Source organism: Salvelinus fontinalis, chromosome 36 (genome assembly GCF_029448725.1).
Source record: "Salvelinus fontinalis isolate EN_2023a chromosome 36, ASM2944872v1, whole genome shotgun sequence".
NCBI lineage: Eukaryota > Metazoa > Chordata > Actinopteri > Salmoniformes > Salmonidae > Salvelinus > Salvelinus fontinalis.
This window is the reverse complement of record NC_074700.1, coordinates 30,566,581-30,585,594: the sequence shown is the minus strand read 5'-3', so window position 1 is coordinate 30,585,594 and position 19,014 is coordinate 30,566,581. Positions and strand designations below refer to the sequence as shown.

General features: G+C 42.2%; 1 protein-coding gene across 3 annotated transcripts; it reads right to left on the bottom strand.

Moving 5' to 3' along the window:
• Positions 1-139: 139 nt before the first annotated feature.
• On the bottom strand, positions 140-17,584 carry LOC129835753 (oocyte zinc finger protein XlCOF6-like). 3 transcript variants are annotated; one of them, XM_055901518.1, is made up of 4 exons: positions 12,272-12,720; positions 10,830-11,279; positions 5,123-6,867; positions 140-1,626 (listed from the first exon to the last, which is right to left on the bottom strand). In XM_055901518.1, exons 1-3 carry the CDS (start codon positions 12,435-12,437, stop codon positions 5,162-5,164), a joined length of 2,322 nt encoding a protein of 773 aa, XP_055757493.1. In that variant the 5' UTR covers positions 12,438-12,720; the 3' UTR covers positions 140-1,626; positions 5,123-5,161. The 3 variants fall into 3 exon arrangements, with proteins under 3 accessions (XP_055757493.1, XP_055757491.1, XP_055757490.1); XM_055901516.1 differs by lacking the exons at positions 140-1,626; positions 12,272-12,720 and adding an exon at positions 17,302-17,584 and having other exon boundaries at positions 4,596-6,867; XM_055901515.1 differs by lacking the exon at positions 140-1,626 and having other exon boundaries at positions 4,596-6,867.
• Between the last annotated feature and the right edge of the window lie 1,430 nt (positions 17,585-19,014).

Sequence of the window (19,014 nt, the reverse complement as noted above, 5' to 3'; positions counted from 1 at the left end):
GATCTCAATACCCTGAGAGACATTCCAAAACAAATGACCAGATATTCCCCTTTCTAACAACATGAAAATCAACAGACGTTGAAAAGCAAATCTGTAAGATTCTCATAAAACAGTGAACTACTTTTTGACCAGTACCTCGTCATTCAAATCAAACTTTATTTACATAGAACGTTTACACAAAAAGTAAATCCATCACACATTTATTTATCTCTACCCAACTGCATGAATGATCCAGAGTTGATTTGCTTTCCTAAGACTGTTGTCCACATCCCGCCTTAGTTTCAAGGTTCTTGGCGTTCACATCACTGAGAACCTGACACGGAACCACAACACCACCACATGGTCAAGAAGGAGCAACAGCCACTTCAACTTCTGCACAATTGAGAACATTCTGATCGGCTGCATCACGGCCTTGTTATTCTACTGTTCTATTGTTATTCTACTGTTCTATTGTTATTATACTGTTCTATTGTTCTAATGTTATTCTACTGTTCTATTGTTATTCTACTGTTCTACTGTTATTCTACTGTTCTATTGTTATTCTACTGTTCTAATGTTATTCTACTGTTCTATTGTTATTCTATTGTTATTCTACTGTTCTATTGTTATTCTACTGTTCTAATGTTATTATACTGTTCTATTGTTATTCTATTGTTATTCTACTGTTCCATTGTTACTCTACTGTTATTCTACTGTTATTATATTGTTATTCTACCTTTCTATTGTTATTCTACTGTTATTCTATTGTTGTTCTACTGTTAATCTATTGTTGTTCTACTGTTAATCTATTGTTAATTTATTGTTATCATACTGTTCTATTGTTATTCTACTGTTCTATTGTTATTCTACTGTTATTATGGTGTTATTCTATTGTTAATTGACTGTTATTCTACTGTTATTCCATTGTTACTGTATTTAGCATATATTTTTGTACTAACTTTTTTATTTTATATTGTTGTTGTCAAGAGGTAAACCAAGAGGTAAGCATGTCATTGTTGCCAGCAGCATACCACCCTGTATACCACTGCTGGCTTGCTTCTGAAGCTAAGCAGGGTTGGTCCTGGTCAGTCCCTGGATGGGAGATCAGATGCTGCTGGAAGTGGTGTTGGAGGGCCAGTAGGAGGCACTATTTCCTCTGGTCTAAAAAAAATATCCTAATGCCCCAGGGCAGTGATTGGGGACACTGCCCTGTGTAGGGTGCCGTCTTTCGGATGGGACGTTAAACGGGTGTCCTGACTCTCTGAGGTCATTAAAGATCCCATGGCACTTATCGTAAGAGTAGGGGTGTTAACCCCGGTGTCCTGGCTAAATTCCCAATCTGGCCCTCAAACCATCATGGTCACCTAATAATCCCCAGTTTACAATTGGCTCATTCATCCCCCTCCTCTCCCCTGTAACTACTCCCCAGGTCGTTGCTGCAAATGAGAACGTGTTCTCAGTCAACTTACCTGGTAAAATAACGGTAAAATAAAAAATAAATAAATAAAATTGTACTGTGTACTGTACACCAGGGCTGTTCAATGGGCAGGATTCAGTTATGCTGAGCCACGGGGCACATGCCGTTACGTCATCAGGTCGAAAGCGGGGAGGGTGGAGATCCCTTCTCAAATGGAACAGTCATCTGTGCTGCTCGGTCATGTTGTGAACAAAGCAGCATGGTGCATCGTCCAGAAACAGAAACATCAAATAAATGTTAGAATAATCAACCTTAATTCATTGGCAGATAAAAGCTTAAAATAAATGACTTTTGCATATGAAAACACAGAATCATTATTCCATGTGCTTCTACATCACTTTGCTTTGCGCCGACTTCTCCGTGGGCTTTGATCGGGGCACCTGAGTCACACAAGGGAGGCAGCCCGGTTACAGAACCAATACAATCAACTTTCACTCGGTGTAAAACACCTACACGGGCACCCGGGCCAGATTAATAGAACTGCCTGTGTCCGTCCTGGAGGGACAAAACACTTTTGGTTTCTAATCAAGGACTAATACAAACAGGGACACCCATCTTCTGACAAAATATATTTTTGTACTGATTTCTTTCTTTGTGGACGTAATTTACATTCTTTAGCAAATGAGCCATACAATTGAATATTTTACCACAGACTGAGCAACCATGTTGTTTATCTCCTATGTGAGTCAGTTTATGCTTCCCTAGGTCGCCCTTCTGACTGAAGCTTTTCCCACAGTCACCACAGCTAAATGTTTTCTCTCCTGTGTGAATCCTCATATGCCTGGAAATATATCCTTTGTATTTTGAAGGTCTTTCCACGAACAGGGCAGGGAATCCCCACCATGACAGATACGGACATTGACATTCAGTTGACAGGTAGAGTTGTAGCGTTTTTTGCAGAAGCTGCATTCACTGGGTCCCTTCTTGGGGAGAGTCATATGCCTCTGCAGGTCAGCTTTCAGAGCAAATATTTAAAAAAGCATAGATGCTGTTGTGCCCTTGAGCAAGGCACTTAACCACCCCACAACAACTGCTCCAAGGGTGGTGTAGTACGGCAGCCCCCCCGCTCCAACCTCATATATATACAGTCGTATGAAAAAGTTTGGGCACCCCTCTGAGGCAGCATATAAATTTACTCTGTCGTCACAGAAAATGATCACAGTGGCATGCCATTCATTTTCTAATAAAAGCTGAGTACTGGGGTATTGTCCAGACAAAGATTTTTAGTGTAGCAATATTAAGTTGTATGAAATTAAATCAGATGTGAAAAATAGGATATGCAAAAATGTGGGCACCCTTGTCATTCTGTTGATTTGAATACCTGTAACTACTTAGCACTGATTAATTGGAACACACAATTGGTTTGGTGAGCTCATTCAGCCTTGAACTTCATAGACAAGTGCATCCAATCATGAGAAAAGGTATTTAAGGTGGCCAATTGCAAGTTGTTGTTCTCTTTGACTCTCCTCTGAAGAGTGGCAACATCGGGGCCTCAAAACAACTCTCACATGACCTGAAAACAAAGATTGTTCAACATTATGGTTTAGAGGAAGGCTACAAGAAGCTATCGCTGAGATTTAAGCTGTCAGTGTCCACTGTGAGGAACATAGTGAGGAAATGGAAGACCACAGGCACAGTTCTTGTTAAGGCCAGAAGTGGCAGGCCAAGTAAAATATCGGAGAGGCAAAGGCGAAGGATGGTGAGAACGGTCAAAAACAGCCCACAGACCACCTCCAAAGACCTACAACCTCATCTTGCTGCAGATGGTGTCACTGTGCATCGTTCAACAATTCAGCGCACTTTGCACAAGGAGAAGCTGTTTGGGAGAGTGATGCAGAAGAAGCCTTTTCTGCACACGCCACAAACAGAGTCGCTTGAGGTATGCAAACGCACATTTGGACAAGCCAGCTTCATTTTGGAATAAGGTGCTGTGGACTGATGAAACAAAGATTGAGTTATTTGGTCATAACAAGGGACGTTATGCATGGCGGCAAAAGAACACAGCGTTCCAAGAAAAACACTTGCTACCCACAGTCAAATTTGGTGGGTGTTCCATCATGCTGTGGGGCTGTGTGGCCAGTGCCGGTACTGGGAATCTTGTTAAAGTTGAGGGTCGCATGGATTCCACTCAATATCAGCAGATTCTTGGGAATAATGTTGAAGAATCAGTCACAAAGTTGAAGTTACGCCGGCGCTGGATATTTCAACAAGACAACGACCCAAAACACTGCTCAAAATCTACCCGGGCATTTATGCAGAGGAACAAGTACAATGTTCTGGAATGGCCATCCCAGTCTCCAGACCTGAATATCATTGAGAATCTGTGGGATGATTTGAAGCGGGCTGTCCATGCTCGGCAACCATCAAACCTAACTGAACTGGAGATGTTTTGTAAGGAGGAATGTTCCGAAATACCTTCATCCAGAATCCAGACACTCATTAGAGGCTATAGGAAGCATCTAGAGGCTGTTATTTTAGCAAAAGGAGGCTGTAACAAATATTGATGTGATTTCTTTTATTGGGGTGCCCAAATTTATGCACCTGTCTAATTTTGTTTTGATGCATATTGCACATTTTCTGTTAATCCAATAAACCTAATTTCACTACTGAAATATTACTGTGTCCATCAGTTATTTGATAGATCAAAATGAAATTGCTGATCCAAACACCCAATTATTTATAAAGGGAAAACATGGAAATTGTCAGGGGTGCCCAAACTTTTTCATACGACTGTATATATATACAGTGGGGCAAAAAAGTATTTAGTCAGCCACCAATTGTGCAAGTTCTCCCACTTAAAAAGATGAGAGAGGCCTGTAATTGTCATCATAGGTACACTTCAACTATGACAGACAAAATTAGGAGAAAAAAATCCAGAAAATCACATTGTAGGATTTTTTATGAATTTATTTGCAAATTATGGCTTTTTTGCCCCACTGTATATATATATATATATATGTCTCTTTTAGGAGGAGTTGGCATAAAAGTGGAAGTCGAATTTCCTTTGGACTTTGTGTATAATTACTTACTGTCAAATTTGATTTACATACAATGTTTTGCAAAAGTCAATTGATCGCAAATCTATATTTCTGTAACCCAAAGCATGAATGATCCAGAGTTAAGATAGCTTTAAAATAAGCAGGATAAGACAAACTTTAATGTCCATTAAGTTTAAACTGAATGCAAATGTGTCGTTGGCACGAATTACGAATTGTAATTGAGAACACTCAATCAGGGATTTGTATACCACGATCAGTGTGAGTTTGCTGGCATTAAAACGTCATACTATCTTAAGTAGGGAAAGAAATGGCCTTGCCTTTTTGTAGATGAGGTCAGTGTTTTACTGGAAGCTAAGTTTGTGGCCGAAAATTGTTCCCAAGTATTTAAAATGTGTCACTTGCTCCACGTCTTTCCTCGAGAGAAGGGCTTCCATTTCCCCAGCTTTCTTTCCTCCAAGGCACAGTTTTTTAGTCTTGGTGACGTTAAGGTCAAGGAAGCTATTGTCAAACCACGTCAAGAGGCAGTCAATGAACTGGGAGTAGCTGGAGATGGACTTGACCTCCAGGCAAGCAACCAGAGCCATGTCGTCTGCATATTTGATGAGGGCCATAACTCACTGTTGCTTCCTAAGAGATTTGTCCACATCCTGCCTTTTTATTCACTTACCTGACAGACAATCTCTTTGTCCTAATGCTCTTTGCTCTTTCAGTTTCTGTCCTGTTTTCTTCCTTTGTGGATTTTATCGACATGCCTCAGCAGATGAGATTTATGAGTGAATCCTTTACCACAGACGGAGCAGCCATGAGGTTTCTCTCCTGTGTGAGTCAGTATATGCCTCCTTAGGTCCGCCTTCTGATAAAAGCTTTTCCCACAGTCACCACACCTGTATGGTTTCTCTCCTGTATGAGTCCGTATATGTTCAGTTAGGTGCCCCTTCTCATCAAAGTTTTCCCCACAGTCACCACAGAGAAAGGAATTATCTCTGCTGTGAGTCCGTATATGCGTGGTTAGGTTCACCCTCTGATTGAAGCTTTTCCCACAGTCTCCACAGCTAAATGAATTCTCTCCTGTGTGAGTCCGTAAATGCATGTTTAGGTTCCCCCTCTTATTGAAGCTTTTCCCACAGTCACCGCAGCTAAAGAGTTTCTCTCCTGTGTGAGACAATATATGTATCTTAAGGGACCCTTTATGCCTGAAGCTTTTCCCACAGTCACCACAAATAAATGGTTTCTCTCCTGTGTGAGTCAGTTTATGAACAGTAAGATGTCCCTTCTTACTGAAGCTTTTCCCGCAGTCTCCACAGCTAAATGGTTTCTCTCCTGTGTGAGTCAGTTTATGCATGGTTAGGTGCCGCTTGAGTCCAAAGCTTTTCCCACAGTCACCACAGCTAAATGGTTTCTCTCCCGTGTGTGTCAGTTTATGAATGCTTAGGTTCCCCTTCTGACTAAAACTTTTCCCACAGTCACCACAGCTAAAGGGTTTCTCACCTGTGTGAGTCAGTTTATGAACAGTAAGGTGTCCCTTCTGACTGAAGCTTTTCCCACAGTCACCACAGCTAAATGGTTTCTCTCCTGTGTGAATCAGTACATGTTCAGTTAGGTTCCCCTTCTGATTGAAGCTTTTCCCACAGTCACCACAGATAAAGGGTTTCTCTCCTTTGTGAATCCTCATGTGCCTGGACAGATCTCCTTTGTATTTGAAGGTCTTGCTACAAACAGGGCATATATAGGGTTTCCCACCATGACAGAGTCGGACATGGGCCTTCAGTTTACAGGTGGAATTGTTCTGTTTATTGCAGAAGCAGCATTCACTGGGTCTCTTCTTGGGGAGAGTCATATGCCTCTGCAGGTCAGCTTTCAGAGGAATCGTTTTACCACAGTCACGGCAGTGGTGAATTTTTCTAGACGTGGTGCTGGGTTTGGAACAGTGTTCCCCCAATGTTGGGCTGGGATCAAATAATGCGCTGGGATCCAATGGTGGGCTGTCGTCAAGTCCTACTGGGTCACTGCTTACAGCTGAACTGTGGTTGCAGACAATGTTTTGATTATCTGGAGGGTCACAGGGAATGTAGACACCCTTAATGTGGGTCACAGTGACAAAAGATTTGAGATCCACTGGGTTAGAGTCTCTCTCTCTGTTCTCCACAGTCTTGGTTTGGGGAAGACTCAAGGACTGAAGTGGGTCCTCCTGATCACATTCACTTTTCACACAGGAAGTAGTGGATATGGAGTCTTTGGTATCAAAGAGCCCTTGAAGCTGCTCTTCCTCCTGACTGGTCCTGACTTCCTCCTGTTCCTCTTTAATCTGTGTGGACTCTGGGTCCTCCTGCCCCAGATTGGGGCTCCAATCCTGCTCACAGTGCTGCTCCTCAGAGGGAACCTCCTCTTCAGAGACAGAGAGCTGCAGGGAGTCTGAAGGGACGGAGAGGAGGAGCAGACGTTATTTATAACAGAATTTGGAATCAATCATGAATTATAGATCTCTATGACTTTTAATTTCAATGTTCTTCCTTAGCATGGATCTCTATGATCTATACAGCCTGAGTGCAGATAGCTAGCTAGGTATTTGCTTCCTTAGCATGGATCTCTATGATCTATACAGCCTGAGTGCCGATAGCTAGCTAGGTATTTGCTTCCTTAGCATGGATCTCTATGATCTATACAGCCAGAGTGCAGATAGCTAGCTAGGTATTTGCTTCCTTAGCATGGATCTCTATGATCTATACAGCCAGAGTGCAGATAGCTAGCTAGGTATTTGCTTTCCTTCACACAAGCCATATAGGTGGTGGGTTAACATGCCTACTATTGAACACACTGTAGCTAATGTGTACAAAAGTTCCCCCGACACCGTCTAACCCTTAACAATCCTTGCACAACTGAAAAATAGTGTGTTGTAGAGGATCGAAGGACCATGATTGGCATAAGAACCTTAGGTTAAGCTTAGCAACCACTACAGCATGTCTGATTAGAACAGGGATGAGGCGGATGTCCGGGTTAAGGAGGGTTTAATGGATGGGAAGAGGCATGAGGCTGTCCCCGTCCTCAAGTCCACCTGGTCGTGCTGCTGATCCAATTTCTTTTTTTCTTTTTTCTGTGGCTATAAACCCTGACTTGTTCAACAGACGTGCTACCTTGCCCCGGACCTGCGGTTTGCCAACTGACAACTGACATTTACTCCTGAGGTGCTGACCTGTTTCACCCTCTATAACCACTGTGCTTATTATTTGACCCTGCTGGTAATCTATGAATGTTTTAACATATTGAAGAACAGCCAGATGGACTGGTCACCTCTCAGAGCCTGGTTCCTCTCTAGGTTTCTTCCTAGGTTCCTGCCTTTCTAGGGAGTTTTCCCTAGCCACTGTGCTTCTACATCTGCATTGCTTGCTGTTTGGGGTTTTAGGCTGGGTTTCTGTATAAGCACTTTGTGACATCTTCTGATGTAAAAAGGGCTTTATAAATACATTTGATTGATATTGCTATATTTTATGCCCCCGTTAAAAACACTGTACAAGCTTGCGCAGGTGAGGTACCTGCTATACAATACAACAGGCATTGGTCCAGTCACATCCCAGTGAACCAAACAGGCTAATTGGTTCGTAGACATGCTAAATGTAGGTAAATGTACTAAATGAACAGTACAAGAGTGTAGGTACATCTACATTACATAAACAGCATATACAAGAGCGATTTACACCAATTGAAATAGCCAACCAGCACCACAACATGACTAATGCTAGCAAGGTACACTACATGACCAAAAGTATGTGGACACCTGTTGAGTACACTACATGACCAAAAGTATGTGGACACCTGTTGAGTACACTACATGACCAAAAGTATGTGGACACCTGTTAAGTGCCACAAACTGAAAGCACAGAATCGTCTAGAACATTGGTCACCAATCGTTTCTTAGTGGAGATTACTTTCGCAGTCAAAGGTCTCGAGTTTGCACCTTTCAAAACCCTCACTTCTCCTTATATGTTTCCTTTCAACCCCCCTCTACTCCTTATATGGTTCCTTTCTAACCCCCTCCCCCTCTTCTCCTTATATGGTTCCTTTCTAACCCCCTCCCCCTCTACTCCTTATATGGTTCCTTTCTAACCCCCTCCCCCTCTTCTCCTTATATGGTTCCTTTCTAACCCCCTCCCCCTCTACTCCTTATATGGTTCCTTGCTAACCCCCTCCCCCTCTACTCCTTATATGGTTCCTTTCTAACCCCCTCCCCCTCTACTCCTTATATGGTTCCTTGCTAACCCCCTCCCCCTCTACTCCTTATATGGTTCCTTGCTAACCCCCTCCCCCTCTACTCCTTATATGGTTCCTTTCTAACCCCCTCCCCCTCTACTCCTTATATGGTTCCTTGCTAACCCCCTCCCCCTCTACTCCTTATATGGTTCCTTTCTAACCCCCTCCCCCTCTACTCCTTATATGGTTCCTTTCTAACCCCCCATTTTCCCAGAGAGATATAATGGTAGCAGCATAGAGACCTGGAAGGATGACTGCTCGGAAAGTATTCAGACCCCTTCACTTTTTACACATATTGTTACATTACAGCCTTATTCTAAAATTGATTACATTTTCCTCATCAATCTACACATAATATCCCATTATGACAAAGCAAAAACAGTTTTTTTTGGTTGGTATTTGTAAAGTTATTTTGGATGATAATTAAGTTTAGTGTTCAAGGTTTCCAAAACTGTATAGCAATCAAAGATCAATTGTTCCTACACTGAACCAAAATATAAACACAACATGTAAAGTGTTGGTCCCATGTTTCATGAGCTGAAACAAAAGATCCTAGAAATTGTCCATATGCACAAAAAGCTTATTTCTCTCAAAATGTTTTCACAAATTTGTTTACATCCCTGTTAGTGAGCATTTCTCCTTTGCCAAGATAGTCCATCTACCTGACAGGTGTGCTATATCAAGAAGCTGATTAAACAGCATAATCATTACACAGGTGCACCTTGTGTTGGGGACAATAAAAGGCCACTATAAAATGTGCAGTTGTGTCACACAAACCCAATGCCACAGATGTCTCAAGTTGAGGGAGCATGCAAATGGCATATTGACTGCAGGAATGTCCACCAGAGCTGTTGCCAGAGAATTAAATGCTAATTTCTCTGCCATAAGCCACCTCCAACATCATTTTAGAGAATTTGGCAGTACGTCCAACCGGCCTCACAACCGCAGACAACGTGTATGGTGTCGTTGGGAGAGACAGAGTGCCCAATGGTGGCGGTGGGGTTATGGTATGGGCAGGCATAAGCAACGGACAACAAACAAAATTGCATTTTATCTATGGCAATTTGATTGCACAGAAATACCGTGACGAGATCCTGAGGCCCATTGTTGTGCCATTCATCTGCCGCCATCACCTCATGTTTCAGCATGATAATGCACGGCCCCATGTTGCAAGGCTCTGTACACAATTCCTGGAAGCTGAAAATGTCCCAGTTCTTCCATGGCCTGCAAACTCACCAGACATGTCTCCCATTGAGCATGTTTGGGATGCTCTGGATCGACGCGTAAGACAGCGTGTTCCAGTTCCCCCCAAAATATCCAGCGACTTCACAGAGCCATTCAAGCGGAGTGGGACAACATTCCACAGGCCACAATCAACAGCCTGATCAACTCTATGTGAAGGAGATATGTCGCACTGCATGAGGCAAATGGTCACACCAGATACTGACTTGTTTTTTAAACCACGCCTGTAGTTAGTTTTAAAGGATATCTGTGACCAACAGATGTATGCCTATATTCCCAGTCATGTGAAATCCATAGATTAGGGCCTAATTAATTTATATCAATTGACTGATTTCTGTATATAAATTTTAACTCAGTAAAATCTTTGAAACTGTTGCATGTTGCGTTGACATTTTTGTTCAGTATAGACGGAGCGTATCACACTTGACCAAATCCTCATCCTCAGCTAATCAAAAGGAACGGTTTAGCACCAATGTGGCACTGGAGTCAGAATGGCAACAGAAATGTGTGGAGCTGCTGTCCAAGCAAAGAGAAAGCACAGCCACGTCGGGGCTAAAACCACTTCTACTAAATGTTGAAATGGCGGGCCTCCCGGGTGGCGCAGTGGTCTAGGGCACTGCATCGCAGCGCTAGCTGTGCCACCAGAGATTCTGGGTTCGCGCCCATGCTCTGTCGCAGCCGGCCGCGCCCGGGAGGTCCGTGGGGCGACGCATAATTGGCCTTGCGTCGTCCGGGTTAGGGAGGGTATGGCCGGTAGGGATATCCTCCATCGTGCAGGGAGTAAAATAAAAAATAAAATAAAAATGTTGAAATGGTAATCATAAAGACTAAACAGTTTATTAACTTACTAGAATTATTGCTGACTATCAGTAGATCTACATACAAACCTATTCTACGTAGTTTTATCTCTGGTGTGATCCGCAGCAGTCTCCGTAGCAGATCATTCTCTTCCTGGTACTCTGCTACAGTTTCCTCAACCGCACCAAAAATCTCCACAGCAGCAGATGCCGTTAAACATTCATTTAAAAACACACGAAACAACTGTAGTTTAGATGTTTTCAGTGGACTGAGAGTTGGGTGTTCAGCTAGTACGGCTTCTTGACGTGGGTCCTCCTGATCACATTCACTTTTCACACAGGAAGGAGTGGATAAGGAGTCTTTGGTATCAAAGAGCCCTTGAAGCTGCTCTTCCTCCTGACTGGTTCTGACTTCCTCCTGTTCCTCTTTAATCTGTATGGTCTCTGGGTCCTCCTGCCCCAGACTGGGGCTCCACTCCTGCTCACAGTGCTGCTGCTCAGGGGGAACCTCCTCTTCAGAGACAGAGAGCTGCAGGGAGTCTGGAGGGAAGGAGAGGAGGAGCAGAGGTTACCTATATAGACTTTAGACATGCCTGAGTGCACAATGCCATTTCTAAATGCTTTTGTTGACGCAGACAAAAAAAAAGATATATTTTTTTATTATTATCTGTTTACGATGTTCCAATACAAAAAAACAGATGTACAAACATTGACATTCACTGTAGTATTAAATGGAAACACAAATGTAGAGGACAAAACAAAACTTAACACACATATTCAGAAAAAACTAAAATTCCTACTCATAGAAGCATGCCACATCGACTCGGTACTGGTACCCCGTGTATATAGTCATACTGGCACCCTGTGTATATAGCCATACCGGTACCCCGTGTATATAGTCATACCGGTACCCCGTGTATACAACAGTATCCTTACTCATTGTCAGGTTTCTCCACAGGATTTTTTAACAAGGTGGTGCTACTGAGTACGAGGGCGGTGCCCCACTCTGGACTCAGAGATTTTAGCGTTTTCTTACACCTGTAACTGCCATGTCCTGCAATCTAAAGCAAAACATGTCCTAATATGATAACACATTTTACATAGTGGAGCATTCAGTCCACAAGATGGCGCAGCGCCTCTCGCATTCTTTGGGGAGAACCCTGATTGCGTATTTATTATTCGTGTTATATTTCTATCCCTGCGTTGTTGGAGGGACATAAGTAAGCTTTTCACTGTTAGTTTATCCCTGTTTACGAAGCATGTGACAAATACAATTAGATTTGAAGGCTTTAGATAAGTAATGAAATATGCAGACAACTATATAATCATAGGCCTACATTATAATTGTAAATGGCTTCAATGGTTTATTTAATCTTGTAAATTACACATTCGCAGATAAAATCTTGATTGCTGGAGGCCTGTAGCCCAATATATACAGTAGTTAGGTAGGTAGAACATCTAATTAAAAACATTTGGTCGAAATTGTGATTTCTATTTACCTAAGCAGTTTACTAATTGATCTTTATACGAACCTATTCTACATTGTTTTATCTCCGGTGTGATCCCCAACAGTCTCCGTAGCCGATCATTCTCCTCCTGGTACTCCACTACCGTTTTCTCAACTGCCCCGAAAATCTCCACAGCAGCCGCCGTTAAGCGCTCATTTAAAAACACACGCAACAACTGTAGTTTAGACATTTTTCAGACGACTGGGAGTTGGGTAGCCTATTTAGTTCAGTCAGTAGCTAGCTAGGTCTTTCTTTACTCCAAAAAAAATAACGTTCAATATCAAAACAATGTCACCTCAGAGAGGATCAGGCGAAGCGAGAGGTTCCACTCTCGCCAAAATAAACCCGATGGTTTCTATGGGTTTATTTCGAACCTAATCTTGTCGCCTGCATTCCCACTTTTGGGACAACGACTCCCATTGTCTGGACTGAGTGACATGAGCATCTCATCATTACGTTCATCTCCAATTCTACTTCCGTGTTCTAGTCAAGGAACGTTTTTAAACTCCTTGGTTCTACTCGAACCCGGAAACATACAACAGCGTCGCCAGATGGATGGGGGTTTATTATTGTGCAAGGCAGCCAGCCTACAGACCAAGGGTGGATACTTCAAAGCATGTCCCTGAATTAGCCAGCTAACGTCCTTAAATATTCTTAACTTACAAAAATATATTTAAGCTTGAAATGGACATGGTCAGTTTGACCCATCCAAAAACACCTATCAAAGTTTAGCTTTCTCAATAATACCAGCCTCCACTGCCCTCAGTAGTAAAGGGGAATTATAACTACATGTAGACAAACAGTGGTTATCATCAGTATAGGATGATGTCGAATAATCAATTCATCATCATCATCATAATTTGCAAATAAATTCATTCAAAATCCTACAATGTGATTTTCTGGATTTTTCCCCCTCATTTCGTCTGTCATAGCTGAAGTGTACCTATGATGAAAATTACAGGTCTCTCATCTTTTTAAGTGGGAGAACTTGCACAATTGATGGCTGACTAAATACTTTTTTGCCCCACTGTATCTTGTCAGTATATCCATTATCTTTGCTCCAGCTAAACTTGAAGAGGACAGTAGGCCTAACGAATTACAAAATATGTTGTTCTGATGAAGATCTACGACAGTAAGTAAATGGCCGTATTAGACTGAAAGATATAAGGTAAGTTCATCAAACTCGTGAGGCTATCTCCATGTTCATTAGTTGCTCATATTAACACATTTGCTGCTACTTCACTCAATCCCGTTTTAAAAAGTCTCCCTTCCTAATTAGCCTTTTTACATTCCCTAAGACCAACCACAAATGTTTCCTTGGCCAAATATTCCCAGATTTTGTGGTCTGTAGTTTCTGCATCACCAAATGTTTGCGCAGGCAAAAGAGTAAGCTAGGTGCGCTTCAATTATTTGTTTTGGTGCAGCAGACTGCAGGGGTGTGGTGCTGCGAGAGTGACGTACTCCATCACTTCTCACTATGGTGCTCGTTTAATAAAGTTAGATCAAAGCTGAATCAATGTCTTGGAAGATCACATAATGATTCATTAGTATTGTACATAACATAACCATTACTGTTAGTCCAAAAAACACCACCTAATTTCTTATGACATTTTAGAATGGTAGCTGAATAGTATAAAAATATAATGTGACTAAAACTCAACAGTGTGCGCCAACAAGGCAGAATGAGCAGAAAGAATTCTCTTTGCTTATTTGAGCTGTTCTTGCCATAATATGGACTAGGTCTTTCACCAAATAGGGCTATACCACCCCCCCCCCCCCCCCCCCCCCACCTTGTCACAATACAACTGATTGGCTCGAACGCATTAAGGAAAGAAATTCCACAAATTAACTTTTAATAAGGCACACCTGTTAATTGAAATGCATTCCAGGTGACTACCTCATGAAGCTGGTTGAGAGAATGGCAAGAGTTTGCAAAGCTTTCATCAAGGCAAAGGGTGGCTACTTTGAAGAATCTCAAAAAAAAAAATAACATTTTGATTTGTTTAACACATTTTTGGTTAGTACATGATTCCATATGTGCTATTTCCTTTTAATTTAACTAGGCAAGTCAGTTAAGAACAAATTCTTGTTTTACAATGAAGGCCTACCCCAGGCCAAACCCGGACGACGTTGTGCCAATTGTGTGCTGTTCTATTGGACTCCCGATCATGGCCGGTTGTGATACAGCCCAGGATCGAACCAGGGTCTGTAGTGACACCTCTAGCACAGAGATGCAGTGCCTTAGACCGCTGCGCCACATGGGAGCCCAAAGTTTAGATGTCTTCACTATTATTCTACAATGTAGAAAATAGTAACAATTAAGAACAACCCTGGAATGAGTAGGTGTCTAAACTTTTGACTGGTAAAACACGCACGCACGCACGCACGCACGCACACACGCGCACACACACACACACACACACACACACACACAGTGCTTTCAGAAAGTATTCAGACCCCTTGACTTTTTTCATATTTTGTTACGTTACAACCTTATTCTAAAATGTATTAAATAGTTTTTTCCCCCTCAATCTACACCCGTTACCCCAAAATGACAAAGAAAAACAGGTTTTTAGAATTTGTGGCAAATGTATAACATTTTTAAACGGAAATATCGCATTTACATAAGTATTCAGACCCTTTACTCAGTACTTTGTTGAAGCACCTTTGGCAGCAATTACAGTCTTGAGTCTTCTTGGGTATGACGCTCCAAGCTTGGCACACCTGTATTTGGGGAGTTTCTCTCATTCTTCTCTGCAGATCATATCAAGCCCTGTCAGGTTGGATGGGGAGTGTCGCTGCACAGGTATTTTCAGGTCTCTCCAGAGATGTTCGATCGGGTTCAAGTCCAGGCTCGTGCTGGGCCACTCAAGGCCATTCAGAGACTTGTTCCGAAGCCACTCCTGCATTGTCTTGGCTGAGTACTTAGGGTCATTGTCCTTTTGGAAGGTGTACCTTCGCCCCAGTCCGAGAGCCTGAGAGCTCTGGAGCAGGTTTTCATCAAGGATCTCTCTGTATTTCACTCCGTTCATCTTTACCTCGATCCTGACTAGTCTCCCAGTCCCTGCCGCTGAAAAACATCCCCACAGCATGATGCTGCCACCACCATGCTTCACCGTAGGGATGGTGCCAAGTCTCCTCCAGACGTAACGCTTGGCATTCAGGCCAAAGAGTTCAATCTTGGTTTCATCAGACCAGAGAATCGTGTTTCTCATGATCTGAGAGTCCTTTAGGTGCCTTTTGGCAAACTCCAAGCGGGCTGTCATGTGCCTTTTACTGAGGAGGGGCTTCCGTCTGGCCACTCTACCATAAAGACCTGATTGGTGGAGTGCTGGAGAGATGGTTGTTCTTCTGCACGGTTTTCCCATCTCTACCGCAGAACTCTGGAGCTCTGTCAGAGTGACCATCGGGTTCTTGGTCACCTCCCTCACCAAGGGCCTTCTCCCCCGATTGCTCAGTTTAGCCGGGCGTCCAGCTCTATGAAGAGTCGTGGTTTCAAACTTCTTACATTTAAGAATGATGGAGGCCACTTGATTCTTGGGGACCTTTGTCGTGGTAATTTCCTGTATTACTAAATGATGAAAGAGCAAACCACACACAAGTCAGAGTTATATTTTAAAGTCCATCTTCAATTATATGAGCTTCACCATCGCCCTTTGACTCTCAGATCAATTCTGTGTCTATAAATGAATTCTCTGAGAGTCCTTACAAAACAATTCTTAGTATCTTTTATAGCCAAGATACACCCCTCTCAACTCACATGACGAACCACAGATCTTAGGAACATTACAAAGGGCCTTTTACTTGAAAGAGGAGTATCCCATAGCCAAATAGCATTAGCTATAAATTATCGTTCAGTTTGGTCTCTTTAGACGAGATTCTAATCTCTTTCTTGGTACCACTTAGGACCAAAACATTACCTCATTCAATGGCAATATATCAATTGTCAATTCTAGATACTCCCATCTTAAATACACCCCCTCTCCTCCCCACCCTGGAGAAGCTCACTAAGGGGAGTGAACCTCTAGGTCATATACTATCTCAAGATTCATCAACACATCAGAGGGGTAATACAATGGTTCCAGACACTGCCATACTCCTCCCCCCAATGGGAAAAGAAGGGAGTGACTAGCGTACAGACATAGTGGAGCCCTTCTCCCTTTCTGATATTCTGCATATTATGAAAGTAAATAAAACATATTATTTAACTATGTTACCTAACTAATACTGATTCAGCTACGACACATTCAATGCAGCTCTGTCAAAGCGACCATCGGGTTCTTGGTGACCTCCCTGACCAAGGCCCTTCTTCCCCGATTGCTCAGTTTGGCCGGGCGGCCAGCTCTAGGAAGTGTCTTGGTGGTTCCAAACTTCTTCCATTTAAGAATGATGGAGGCCACTGTGTTCTTCCTTCAATGCTGCAGACATTTTTTGGTACCCTTCCCCAGACACAATCCTGTCTCGGAGCTCTACGGACAATTCCTTCGACCTCATGGCTTGGTTTTCGCTCTGAAATGCACTGTCAACTGTGGGACCTTATATAGACAGGTGTGTGCCTTTCCAAATCATGTCCAATCAATTGAATTTACCACAGGTGGACTCTAATCAAGTTGTAGAAACATCTCAAGGATGATCAATGGAAACAGGATGCACCTGAGCTCAAGTTCTTGTCTCATAGCAAAGGGTCTGAATACTTATGCAAATAAGGTATTTCTGTTTTTTATATTTAAAACATTTGCAAACATTTCTAAAAACCTATTTTGGCTTTGTTATTACGGGGTATTTCGTGTAGATCGATGAGGGGAAAAAATAATGAATCAGTTTTAGAATAAGGCTGTAACAAAACAAAATGTTGAAAAACAAAAAGGGGTCTGAGCATTCGGGAAGTATTCAGACCCCTTGACTTTTTCCACATTTAGTAATGAAAAGAACACAAGTCGGCAACAATAAATTGAGTTATAGGCTACTTATTACATTGTTGAAATGGTGATCACCTAAACAGTTTATTCATTCTCTACAACTATAGCTAGATATAGGTAAAACTTCATACTAACCTATTCGACATAGTTGTATCTCCGGTGTGATCAGCAGCAGTCTCCGTAGCCGATCGTTCTCCTCCTGGTACTCTACTACCGTTTTCTCAACTTCCCCGAAAATCTCCACAGCAGCCGTCGTTAAGCGCTCATTTAAAAACACACGAAACAACTGTAGTTTAGACATATTACAGACGACTGGCAGTTGGGTAGCCTATTTAGTTTAGTTCAGCTAGCTAGGTCTTTCTTTACTCCACAAAAATAACATTCAAAATCAAAACAAACTTGTTTCCAATTCTACTTCCGTGTTTTTACATTTTTCTTCTTCTTCAAATATATACTGTGCGTCCGCAAACAAACGTTGAATGTCCATCCTGCCACCTACTATGCTGGAGTGTGAGGTCAATCACGGTTTAATGACATTAGCTCCACATTTCTACCTAACTTCTGAGTACTGAGTACGTACTTCTGAGAAAATAAAAAAAGAGCCCTACTAACTTCTAATAGACCCTCCTCCATCCCCCAAATCCCTTCCAACCCCCCAATCTCAATGACCCTACACTTCAATATACTTAAAACAATATAACAATGCATGCACCAGCATTTCATTGACTATACACTCCAGACACAAACTATTCACATGCTTGCCAACCAGATGTATTGACGAGTTCAATATACAAATGTCCTAGACTCAATCGAACAACACCACTTCTTCCTTCCTAATCTGACTTTTGAATCTTGGTCTACCGACTTTTCTGCGGAGGGCATATAAATGCAGGCCCTTGGGCTCAGAGTCCCATCTCTTCTGCCACACATCTATCAAAATGGCTCGGGAACTTACATTTTGCTTCACCTTTACCCTGTGGAACATTAATATCAATTGTATCTAGTTTTAACGTTATTTTGGCAATCTGGTCTACAATTTCATTCCCTTCCACACCCGAATTTGTCTGAAACCCAGCAGAATAGAATCTCACTACTACACCCAGTCTCTCAATTCTTCATAATAACATTAATACCTCCAATAGTAGGTCACTCCTACTAGACTTGCCAGATGATAAACTATTCAATGCAGACAGGGAATCTGAGCATACAGTGGTGATTTTATCATGGAAATCTTGGTGGGGCAAACCATTTTTTATTTTTTTTTAATGTATGCCAGAAAAGCCACAACACAACACTAAACAATACATTAATTGCACTATAACGGAGCCCACAAACTGTTAGGGCCTACATAAAGCTGTCCCAACAGCAGAGCTTTCCTCCCAGCAACATGGAGTAAATCCTTACCACTGCTACACCTGGCTATCAGCGGAGCCTTGTCTGGCAGCGAAACAGTTCATTCAGCCTCATTTACTGTCTTTAAAAAAAACAATGCTGATATGGCTGACTTGCTTAAATAAATGTGGTTTCTACTGACAATTGAGATGTACAAACTATGGCATAAGGGAACGATGAGCGGTTAAGAGGCCATCTGTAATTTCGATTAAGACATTAATGAGCGAGCTAGGACGTAGTCAAAAACTATTTGTTCAGCACTTTTGAAATGTACAGCGACAGAATTCAGAATACGGGCCGTTCTTACAGTATTCTCCATGTACACCAAGTCAGAACCGTAGGATGAATAAAGGGGGCCTATAAGCACACAATGAAAGCTCTTACAATATTCAATGATTACATTTCTCTAAAACAGGCTATTGGCTACATGTGCACCATCAAGTCAGAACAGTAGGA

What these genes read in the sequence shown, in the direction of transcription:
- LOC129835753 (XM_055901516.1), bottom strand. Translation starts at nt 17,467, where the DNA reads ATGTCTAAACTACAGTTGTTTCGTGTGTTTTTAAATGAGCGCTTAACG. An exon ending in GATACAACTATGTCGAATAG is followed by an intron (nt 11,280 to 17,301) that starts GTTAGTATGAAG and finishes CCTTCCCTCCAG; the next exon opens with ACTCCCTGCAGCTCTCTGTC. An exon ending in GATAAAACTACGTAGAATAG is followed by an intron (nt 6,868 to 10,829) that starts GTTTGTATGTAG and finishes CCGTCCCTTCAG; the next exon opens with ACTCCCTGCAGCTCTCTGTC.